The sequence below is a fragment of the Sinocyclocheilus anshuiensis genome, unplaced genomic scaffold (assembly GCF_001515605.1).
Source record: "Sinocyclocheilus anshuiensis isolate Anshui unplaced genomic scaffold, SAMN03320099.WGS_v1.1 scaffold270, whole genome shotgun sequence".
Taxonomy (NCBI): domain Eukaryota; kingdom Metazoa; phylum Chordata; class Actinopteri; order Cypriniformes; family Cyprinidae; genus Sinocyclocheilus; species Sinocyclocheilus anshuiensis.
The window spans coordinates 53,037-64,851 of record NW_015546041.1 but is presented as its reverse complement, the minus strand read 5'-3'; the positions used below and the strand labels follow the sequence as shown (position 1 = coordinate 64,851).

Below are 11,815 nucleotides of genomic sequence, written 5' to 3'. Positions count from 1 at the left end.
CTGTGAACGTCTTCCTGTGAACGTCTTGCTGTGAACGTCTTCCTGTGAACGTCTTCCTGTGTTCGTCTCTCTTGGTTCATGCAAATAAAGTCCTGTCAACATATTCTCCAGCGTCTCCTCGTCCCTCGTGTGTGTGCAACGTGACAACTTGCTTGTAAGACACTCCATTTCTTTTTAGAGCTGCTTTACAGTGGAATTGAATTCTGTTTGCATAATTTAAATATTATTTTTATTTATATATTTTGTTATTTATATATTACTGCAATATAATTATTTAATATATTTGAAACAATCTATACTGTATAAAGCGCTATAGAGATAATGGTGATGTCATTTGACTTGCTTGGAAACATGCCGTAGAGATTAAGGTACAATTTATGTCCTACAAATGATATTGTTTTTAGATATAGAACAATAGTTTGTTGCAGTGGCGTTCCGTCCATATAAGCTGTGAATGCTCCGCATACCCAGGCCATTTGAGAGAATAATTTCACGGGATAATTCATATAAACATGATTATAAGTTGATCCCTTGACATTTGAAATGTAAGGTAATGTTAAAAGAGTTAGGAATAAGTACGTAAAGTGATTTATTTGCCAAACGGCAGTAATTTTCTTTAAATCTACCAGTTGCGGTTGCTTCCCGGCGAGCAGATTCTCTGCAGCTTTCTCGTCTCCGCTCTGTTGGAAACATAAATCCTCTGAACATTTTGAACATTAAGATGTTATTGTTCCCTTTGTTTTGCGTATGCTCGTGTCGCTTACAGTTAAAGTCCTTCTCTGATTTTATTATTGTTTGCAAGGTTGCAACGTTACGTGGCAATATTTTAAAGATATTATTTTTGGGTATTTGCATGGTCTGTTATTGGAGTAGTGTCACCCGGGTAGAAGTTTTAACTCCTATTCACTGGGAATAAAAAAATTATTTAGCTGATGCAAAATTTAGCTGAATAACAATAGATAAACCTGAAACGATAGAAGAAGGATTGGAGATGAATTTCATTTACAAATAAGGTAGAGAATGTGCATACTTTTAAAAATCGACACCTGCCACTGTGTTTCTTATTTGTCATCTGTGATCCCTTTTGAGTGTCCTAAAACCCGATGGTGGGGGGTCTTATCAGTCAGCATACCCGGTTAAAAAAGTCACTGCTCGCCACTGGTTTGTATATATGTACGTATAAAAGTGTTACATTTATAATTACTATACCCCGCCTCCAGTTCACTCACGCATTTGAAGATGAAACGTCACATGGAGCGCGTTGCATTCTGGGAAACAATATCCCATGCAGTGTCCTCAGATGCATACATCAAATTTCAACCAATGTAGGAGGTAATCTGGGAGTTCCATGCATACAGAAATTCACTCACTACTCGCAGTATACACATAGCATACTGCAATATAGTAGTTGTATGGTCGTATACCATTCCAAACACAACTTCTGTACTGATTTCAGTGCACTTGAGTTATATTTAGTAGATTCTGGCAAATATAGTACCTCATCCGGTTATTCCATGCATACAGAAAGTTTGCATACTATGCACAGTATACATACTGGACACTGCAGAAACAGTAAGAGTAGTATGATTGTACTGTTCTCTTTATATGTTTTGCTTTCCCAAAGCGTGTAATATAAATAAACAGCAAGCCAAACTCTGTTCACTGAGCCAGGATATGAGCGCCTTGGTCCTTTAATAGTCCAACGTATGATTTACATAGTCAAACTCAGCGGCCATTGAACCGAGTAAAACTGTAAGTGAAATGAAAGAAATGTAGAAAATTAACTATCAAATTGTAACAAACTTATTATCAGTTTAACTAGTAAAATGTATACAGATACATCGCTAACTCAGAAGCAAGTTAGAAGCATTCTCAATGCAGTGCACTAGCGCCAATCGGCAATAACAAACATCTTTGATTATATCACATTTAAACTGAACATACTCTCCTGCAATATAAATTAGACAGATGAATGATTTAAATGAACTTACAGCCAATGCTTACGACAGGATTTAGCAGGATTAATTTAAATGCGACACAAACATGTCGAGTGCTTGCTGCGTCATGAGTCCGTTGCTTCTATTACCTAATGTACAATCCACAAGCCAGCCAGTCGGATTGCTCCTTCTGTGAACTGTCTCCCTTGATGGTACACTTTGGAGTGGTAGTGACTCACCAACAGTTTAGCAACATGACTTTGCTTTGGGAGGATGATTGGATTCTTTACCTCTGACTCAAGAGAAGCATGTTTTAAATGCCCTCCCACCCTCAAGAGACCGTCATCGATGTAGGGGTCTAGATTCCACAGCGCACTTGAACGGGAAACTTGTTCATCCCTCTGCAGAGCAGCATACTCCTCTGGATATAGGTCTTTCTGGACATGTCGAAGTATTAGTTTCTTTGCTGCTGTCTGCTCTTCAGGTGTGTGTATTTTGCTGCACTGATGCCATCCTTTGCATGTATGGGATGTGATGATGGAACTTGATGTGTGAGAACGTTGATTTGTTGTCTCGCTTTGTATACACGGATCATGTCTCTTCCCAGCAATACTAAGATCTGAGCATCAGGATCTAGCTTTGGGATAAACTGTGCCACAGATTTCAAGTGAGAATGAGCAAGAGTGACTTCTGGTGTGGGTATTTCAGATCTGTTGCTCATTATCTCATTACACTCAATCAGTGGTGGGAGATCAAGACATGTCTTGCCATCCAGCATCTCTATTTGGAAGCCAACCGCTTTCCTTCCAGACATTTCCATGGAACCAGCACATGTTCTCAACAAATACGGAAAGGGATTACTTTGGATCCCGAACAGTCGAAAGAACTCTCCTTTGGCCAGCGAGCGGTTGCTCTGATCATCAATTATGGCATACATTTTGATAGCTCGTTCCCGTTGCTCTCGAGGAAATACACGCACCAAGCACATTTTTGCACAGGACCGCATTGGAGCACTTTCTCCACAAACTTCTGTACACTTTGAGGTTACCTCTGGGGTAGTAACATCCTGCTGTTCCGTGTCTGGTTCTAGCACCGGAGTTGGGAAGAGAGGCGGAGCTATGTCCGGATGCATGACTGTGCAATGTCTATCAGAATCACACTCAGCACATTTGAGGGTTGCGAGACATTCTCTGGCTACATGATTCGGAGAGCAACACTTGAAACACCTCTTATGTTCTTTCAGGAGGTTCTTGCGTTCTATTAATGACTTTTTCCTGAAGGCTCTACATTTCAACAGGGGATGCGCTTTGTTGTGAATAGGACAGTGCTTCGTCAAATCTCTCTTAACAGTCTCTTTCAAATTTGCTGAATCGAACTCATCATTTCTAGATACATCTGTCTTATGCACCGACACAGGAACTCTGCTAGCACCATGTTTATAGAGGGGTCTTTCATTACGGATGACTGCATGGCTACTGTTTGAAAGCTTGAAACTAGGATCATTCCTTGCTTTAGCTTCACTGCAAACAAAATGTGTGAAGAACGAGAATGGGGGAAAACTGACCTTGTTCTCTTCCTTGAAACGTGAGCCGGTGAACAGCCATTTCTCCTGCAGATTTGCTGGTAACTTCTCCACTATAGGATTTATACCGCGAGGGGTATCAAGGTAAGCTAATCCAGGGAAGTATGCATCTCCTTTTGCTGCAAGTATCTCCATGAGCAGGTCTGCAAGCTCCCCGGGTTTCACATTATCCTTCGGAGATAGACGTGGAAAGTTATCCAAGCGCTTAAATAAGGCACTCTCAATCACTTCCGGGGTGGCATAGCATTCTTGAAGTCTCGTCCAAGACAACTGGAGAGCAGCTTGCGGTTTAGTAACATACACTGCTCGAATCCTCCTCACATGATCTGAAGATTCCTTCTCCAGCCATTTAACTAACAAATCTAACTCTTCGTTAGCTGAGAGCTGTAAGTCTTGCATAGCGTTAACAAATGAAAACTCCCAGGCTCTAAAGTTTTCTGGATTATAGTCAAACTTGGTAAGCCCTGTGGTGACTAGCTCTCTCCTTGCTAAGTATTTATCAAAGTCTAACATAGGTGTGGCTTGGCTTTGAGAGAAATGCTGTGTATCTGAATGGACTGCATACCTTTGTGTAGCAGGATCTTGACGTGGAGATGCTTTAAATGCAGTATTCGGGATGGAACGAGGCAGATTGTACAGGGAATCTGGAAATCTTGTGCTCTGCAAACGTTCACTATCACATATTCTGCTCCGCTCCTGAACTATATCTGTGTCGCCATCATATGCAGCGCTCATGCTTTGAGACTTATCGATCAAATGTGGAGTTGATTCCTTTGCAAAGGCTGATGAAGAGATATTCAGAGGTAGTGTGGAAAAGTCAGAGCTCACCTGAGTCTGATGTTTTACATATTCCTCCGTTCTCATTGAAATCACATGTGATGAAAGTGTGCTTATTTCACTGCGATTGTCGTCGCGTTCCATTGCTGCCGCTGTCTCTAACACCTCCGCTTCTGCCAGAGCGGCTGCAGCTTCCTTTTCTAATTCCAACGCTTCCAGATTTGCTTCTACCGTAGCTCTTTCTTGTTCCAGCCTTGCTTTCTCCTTTTTCATTTCAAGCTGTCTTTTTGCGAATGCCATCTTGGCACGTGCAGCTTCTGCTGAGGCTCTAGCTTTTGCAGCAGCACTAGCAACTGAAGACTTGGAGGAAGATAATGAGCGTTTAGAATTAACCTCTGAAGATACCTTTTCTTTCCCTCTTTTCCCTTCAGTTTGCGTGTTCTCTTCTGAACTTTTCTCTTGCACCTGCTGATCCATGGCTTTTTACTGTACTGTTCTCTTTATATGTTTTGCTTTCCCAAAGCGTGTAATATAAATAAACAGCAAGCCAAACTCTGTTCACTGAGCCAGGATATGAGCGCCTTGGTCCTTTAATAGTCCAACGTATGATTTACATAGTCAAACTCAGCGGCCATTGAACCGAGTAAAACTGTAAGTGAAATGAAAGAAATGTAGAAAATTAACTATCAAATTGTAACAAACTTATTATCAGTTTAACTAGTAAAATGTATACAGATACATCGCTAACTCAGAAGCAAGTTAGAAGCATTCTCAATGCAGTGCACTAGCGCCAATCGGCAATAACAAACATCTTTGATTATATCACATTTAAACTGAACATACTCTCCTGCAATATAAATTAGACAAATTAATGATTTAAATGAACTTACAGCCAATGCTTACGACAGGATTTAGCAGAAGGATTAATTTAAATGCGACACAAAGAGCAGCTTGTGGTTTAGTAACATACACTAGTTGAATCCTCCTCACATGATCTGAAGATTCCTTCCCCAGCCATTTAACTAACAAATCTAACTCTTCGTTAGCTGAGAGCTGTAAGTCTTGCATAGCGTTAACAAATGAAAACTCCCAGGCTCTAAAGTTTTCTGGATTATCGTCAAACTTGGTAAGCCCTGTGGTGACTAGCTCTCTCCTTGCTAAGTATTTAGCAAAGTCTAACATAAGTATGGCTTGGCTTTGAGAGAAAGGCTGTGTATCTGAATGAACTGCATACCTTTGTGTAGCAGGATCTTGATAAATATAATATTGATAAATGCAAATGCCCATCATAAATTATACACAACCTCTAACAGAGGCAGAGCAGTGATAGTATGGCATTTCGAAAACAGCAATAGAAACGTTTTGAATGATGAAACAGAGACAAACACTCAACTGCAAAAATATATGGTTTAACTGTGTTATTCAAGCCATCTCTGGTATTTTCATAATATTTAAATTTATTTATAATCCATTGATAAACGACATAGCCTTTTTACAGTAGAGAACATATTTTCTTCCTCATTCTGTGATATGAAGCCAAAGTTATTTGACTGATGTTGCAGAGTAAAAACATGTTATAATGTTCTCTTTTGTTGGACAACAGGTTTAGAAACATTTCTCAATATGGACACTAGTGTTACTACAAAGATTTGTTGGAATTGTATTATTAGAGCTTTCCGACTTGCATTCACATGCATTTTCTCTGTCTGGAAATTATTTTTAACACATGGTGCCGGTGATGATGCTTCTTGCGTCCGTTTCAGAGAAGCAGAGGACAAATATTTCAATCGATTGCTCAGGCATTTAAGTGGCACCAAAATCTTGGCACTGGGTTTCAGTACCCAACCCTATTCACCTAAATATTTACATTTTATCTAATTTAACTGTTTTGTAATAATCAATTAATCAATGACCGAAAGCATTGTTACAGAACATTAACGTATTAATAAGCAGTAATGATTTTTGATATGATAAAGCCCACTGTAACTTGAGTGTTTGTTCATCCACACTTGCAGTACTTGCACATGTGTGAACCGTCTGTGGGAGCTCCAGTGCAGTTATTTATTTGTGTGGTAATTAATTAATTGTACTAACAAAGTGATTACACATATAAACACTTGAAAAACACAGTCTGCAATGACACCTCACAGTTAGCTTACCCGTAAAATCAGTAAACATTATGTGAGATTAAAATTTCGCTACAGAGCACTTTGGAACAGTCCTAACAGATTGACTTCTCTTGAAAAGTTACATTATATCGGATGCTCACTAGCGCCAACTACAGGCTTTGGTGACATGCAGGTAACTACAGACACACTAAAGTAAAATATAAATATTGCTCTACGGTGAAACCGCTAAACAGTAAAAACTGTCACAGTGTTGTGGATACTTCCAGTGTAGACACTTTCTTATACATATTGATTCAAGAACACAAATAACACACCTGCAGGTAAATACATATGAATAATTATAAGTATTGCTTTAATAGTGTTTACTCCCATTTCCTAGGTGAATATGCACAACTCTCTCTTAAAATTGACTTTCTGGAGAGTGGAATCTATCGGATTCCCATTATAATCACAGACTCCGGTGACATGCCGCTGTCCAACACCTCGTATCTGCGAGTGAAGGTGTGTCAGTGTGATCATAACGGCGACTGCACGGATCAGGAGCGCATCATGAGCACTGGACTCAGCACAGGAGCGATCATTACCCTCCTGCTCTGTGTCATCACCCTCCTCAGTGAGTCGCATACTGTGTGCCACATTTACAGGTCAATCTCAAGAAAATGTCCAGATCATACTTCTTCCAATGTAAAGAATTTAAATTATATTTTTCTTAAAAAAATGTTATTTTAAAATTACTGTAATGCAAAAAGGAAATATAAATGGTGAAGTATTTATACAGGATCACAATGTTTGTTCGGCCTTTAATTAGGCGACAAGCACAATAGTTGTAAAGGCACCTATTGTATCAATGTTCTTCTTCTGTTTCTGCTCTTGGAAGTCTATGGCAGCCTATGGAACTGTGCACAAGATTTATGAAATCTGAACATGTAAAAGTTGCACTTACATTTATGATAATAACAGTAAGGGCTAGAAACGAATACTTCCCGAAGGTACCTGAGAGCTTATAACACCTTTCTTCAGATTGACCCTTTCAGAAGTCAGTGCTGATGAGGAAAACTATTCTTTTTATATTTGTAATAATAACTCTCTCTGTGTAGTCCTTGTGTTGTTGTTTGTCATGTGGATGAAAAGGAGAGATAAAGAACGGCTGGTCAAGCAGCTGCTGATCGACCCAGAGGAGGACATAAGAGACAGCATCCTGAAATATAATGAAGAGGGAGGAGGGGAGGAAGACCAGGTACTGTACCTACCTAACCCTAACTCTAACTTTAGCTTGTATTGGTCTATAACAAACTAAACGTCTTCTTAGGATTTTAATTAAAAATGTTTTGCCCACTTTTTTAGATTGTACAGTAAAGATAGACACCAGAGGGGACCCTTCAGCATTAGTATAATAAAGGAAGGCAGGTTTATTTTAAATGTCATCAGCTCGCTTCACAGTGCAGTTTAAAGGGTCATGAAACCCCTGTTTCAGCACTGGTTAGATCTCACCACAGTTTTAAAAAACACTAAAAAAAGTGGGCGTGGTGTGCTGAGGAGGGGGAAGAGGGGAGACAAACTCACACAGCTTCGGGTTCAGACAGTTTCATTTCGCTCCCATTGAGTTAAAAACACAAATAAATGCACAGCCATTTGCACTCTGTATCGAAAACATTTATATGAACACGCTGTTGCAGCTATGATAACTTTTTAAGGCTTATTCTGCGGTGTTTATATAAGCCTTTTGACGGGTTGTGTCACAGAGCTGTAAAAACAGTTATACTCACCAAGTGAATGAATCACGTTTGTGCCGAACTATTATTACAAAGCAAAAACAAACACTCTCCTCCAATCCATGAACGTTTCTCTCAGTTATTGTGATCGATGTCATCTCACAGTCTGAAGCGTCTGTCATAGCAAATCACATGCTGTTGTGAATAATTAAGCGAAGTGTCTTCTCATAGGATAAGAACACGCAGTCTCATGAATAATTTAATAGACACCGACGCATCATCGATGTACTACAGTCCTTTGCCGCATAACAAATTGCGACGTCAACACGATGTAGATTTTAAACCCGGAAGATGAAAATAGTGCAAAAAAGCTTAAAATTATCTAGTTTTCTCCAACAGTTAAAATTATCGGATGCTAACATTGTCTTCTATGATGTGCAACACAAACACCTCTGCTAAAATCTCAGAAAAAGTAGTCTGGGGTTTCATGACCCGTTAAGACCTGTTCGGATGGTTATTGCTTCTCATGGGAACGTAAGTTTTAAATATTTACAGGGGTTAGTCAATGGTTTTATGGCTGTCTGATTCCAGAATGCCAGTGTTTTTCTCCCACCACTTGTGTAAAAATTACCTACGTTTTTTTGACAAACATCAGGGTCATATGACCATTTAATTGACGTCTGAATACATACCTCTGAGTTTACAAGAAGAGATTAGGGATGGGCGATATGGGCTTAAAAATATATCACGATGTTTCTGGTATTTATTACGATAACGATATCAATGACGATAATTCAGGGAATCCTGTTTCTTTAGAGAAAAGTATTATCTTTCCTATTTTTACCCAAAATAGGGTGAGCATTAATGAGTACACATGTAATGTAAAGACTGTTTAATTCACCCTGGAAGCCGGAGGGCGCTCTTGCACAGAAACTCCACATATCCATAGCAGAAGTAATACTACTGACGATGCTCCAGGAAGGTATCCAGTTATCGTTGAATAAAACGCACAACGGAGATGGAGACATTTTAACTGATGAAACTTGAGGAAAATAAACATAGGATTGCACAAAATATATGGTTTGTCTGTGTTCTTCAATCTTGGGTATTTTTATAAGGAAAGTATATTTATAATGCAATGTTAATCGACATGGCCTGTATCACTGTAATATGAAACTACATCTGGTCACAAAAAGAAGTATTTCAAACACTCGACTATGTTATTAAGTTAATTTGGAGAAAAAGCATGTCAATAAATTATATCTTTGTTGGACAACAGGTTTGTAAACAGGCTCATACACATGCAAAAACTGTATCGCACACGTGCTAGGCTACTGTAGTACATTTAATCAGACCAATTTTTTGTGCACTGTACAGCCCTAACCAAACCAGTTACAGATTGTAAAAGGAGCTCGAGCTCCTCATTTAGCGATATAGGCTACTCCTCCTCAATTTCACGTCCACCTTCCGCGATGTCGCTCCGCACTGTAGCACACAGAAATGTCAACAACTAGATTTTATCGTTATTATCGCGGGAAGACTAATTCTTATCATGGGGAGAATTTTTACTGGTATATCGCAAATGATAAGAAATCGCCCATCCCTAGAAGAAATGTACTATTTCAATCTTTTATGACCACTGCTGAGCATCGAACGCTACCTTTTTGCACTTCGCTGTAATTAGCATGCATTTTGAAGATGTACACTTTTATTACTGAAATGCTGAAGGGAATTTGTAGGAACAATATTTCATCATCACTCCACCACAGCGAGTGGGAGCTGTTAAGAACAAAAAGAAGAAAGAAAAAAAAAGCACGCAAACATTTGAAATGGCCCGTTATTATGGCAGCTATGCAAGACAATTTTAAAATATTTATTATATACAATAAAAAATACATTAAAACATAAACTAAGCAGCTTTGTTTACTAATTCAACTATAGCACGTCTGTTTTCCTGTGTTTAAACAGGAGGCTTTATTTACAATTTGCAGACAGTCATGTGCTTGACTATGTGAGTAGCATTCACAGCATCGTAGGATCACAAAACTCACTGCTCCACTGTAAATAAATCAACATCCGAATGCATGGTTTTATCACTGAGGTGCCATGGGAATGAGAAACAATTACCAACTGAATAGGGGGTTTAGTTTGAAATGGCATTTGACCACATGTCATTTAGGGTGTAGTTATCTGTGTACCAGATGACTGCTTCCTACTTTTACCTTGGACCCCAAATTCCACCTTAACAGTGTGAAATTCATAAAGCAGTGGGAAGTGGTAGTGATTCAACGGATCACAAAATTCATGGCTCATGTTACGGATCATCATATTATGTTTTGTAACAGATATGATTTTTCAGTCAGCAATAGCTTTGCTTTCTTGAAAGTGCTGTGAGAGGTGTAGGTGTCATGTAGGGAGAACACAAGCCCTTTGTAAAGCAGATCTCGGTGGCCAAGTGGACCAAAAAGCATTAGCCCAGTAGTGAATCATTATTTAATGCCTGCCGCTAACCCATGTATCTGGACTGATAACAGTACTCCATTTAAGCCTTCAGAATTTCTGATTTCACGCTGTTTCTACTTAACATTCATTTCAAAGCTATTGGAAAGTACTGCTGGGTCATTCCGTGTCAGCTCAACCAGAGGTAGGGTTGGCAATCGAAAATCGATTCCAATTCCAGAATCGGATACTTAAGGTCAGAAATCAGATACTTGTTGTCAAATAAAAAATTCGATTCCGCCTATCGATTCCTATGCGCTTTTTTTTTTCTTCATCTGTGAGGACCGGACCTAGCGATCTGCCAGGACCTTGCTCACTAATCTAAGCACTCCAAAGTTTGGCTACATTTGCGATCAGAAGCCAAAAAAGCTAAGTATAATATCTGTGATAGCTAAACATGTTGCAAGAGAGGTGTCACCACCAACATGACAAAGCAATTTAATTTAATAGATCGTTAAAGATAGCGAACACGATAAACTTCCTTGGGGGGGGGGGGGGGCACACAAACAGCTCTTAAATAGTCCAGTTTTTATGTAGCCTGTTGCTTTTTGTTCATGGTATTCAGCTGCAACTAAATTGTTTGCAAAAAAGAGACAGGATAAATGTTTGATATCATCATTTAATCACATTGGAGTCGAAACTGTGAATAAAAAAAATCAGAATCGAATTGGAATCGATAAAATTCAAACGATACACAACCCTAACCAGAGGTCCCTGGCTCAAATTTTAGATTTTGCTAATATTTTTTTCTGAAGAAAGATAAACATGTATAGTAACGAAAGCCAAAATAATAAATGTCATGGATGAATATTTACGGAGTAATCCACTATTTTGTAGAGGGGGCTCAAAATGGCAATTTTCACCTGAGATTTCTGTTACAAACATTCAAATCACAGAAGTACTGGGATAAAAGTTTATAGTTCAGATATAAACTGTGCGTAGGATGTGTATGGTAGCGATTAAAATCACCTTTTGAAAGTAATTTGACACTTCAAATGAAGATTTGTCGATTACATTGTTATGCCAGTAGGTGGCGAAAAAGGGCTGTTAAAATTTATTTGTCTTTGAATCATACGAGAGATTCGTTCAAAAACTGATTCATCCAGTAATGAAACAAGTACATCTTGAGTGAGTCATTGAATCATTCATTCATAAATTACATGTGATTTTGTTTAGTTG

The 11,815-nt window shown here is 38.8% G+C and overlaps 1 protein-coding gene across 1 annotated transcript in view; it reads left to right on the top strand.

The window, feature by feature from the left end:
- LOC107698948 (cadherin-2-like) overlaps positions 1-11,815 on the top strand; it is an 81,502-nt gene that overhangs the window by 42,849 nt on the left and 26,838 nt on the right. Inside the window, exons 13-14 of the mRNA XM_016500085.1 lie at positions 6,805-7,038; positions 7,523-7,662. Coding sequence (XP_016355571.1) covers positions 6,805-7,038; positions 7,523-7,662 — 374 coding nt within the window. The remainder of the gene's footprint in view (positions 1-6,804; positions 7,039-7,522; positions 7,663-11,815) is intronic.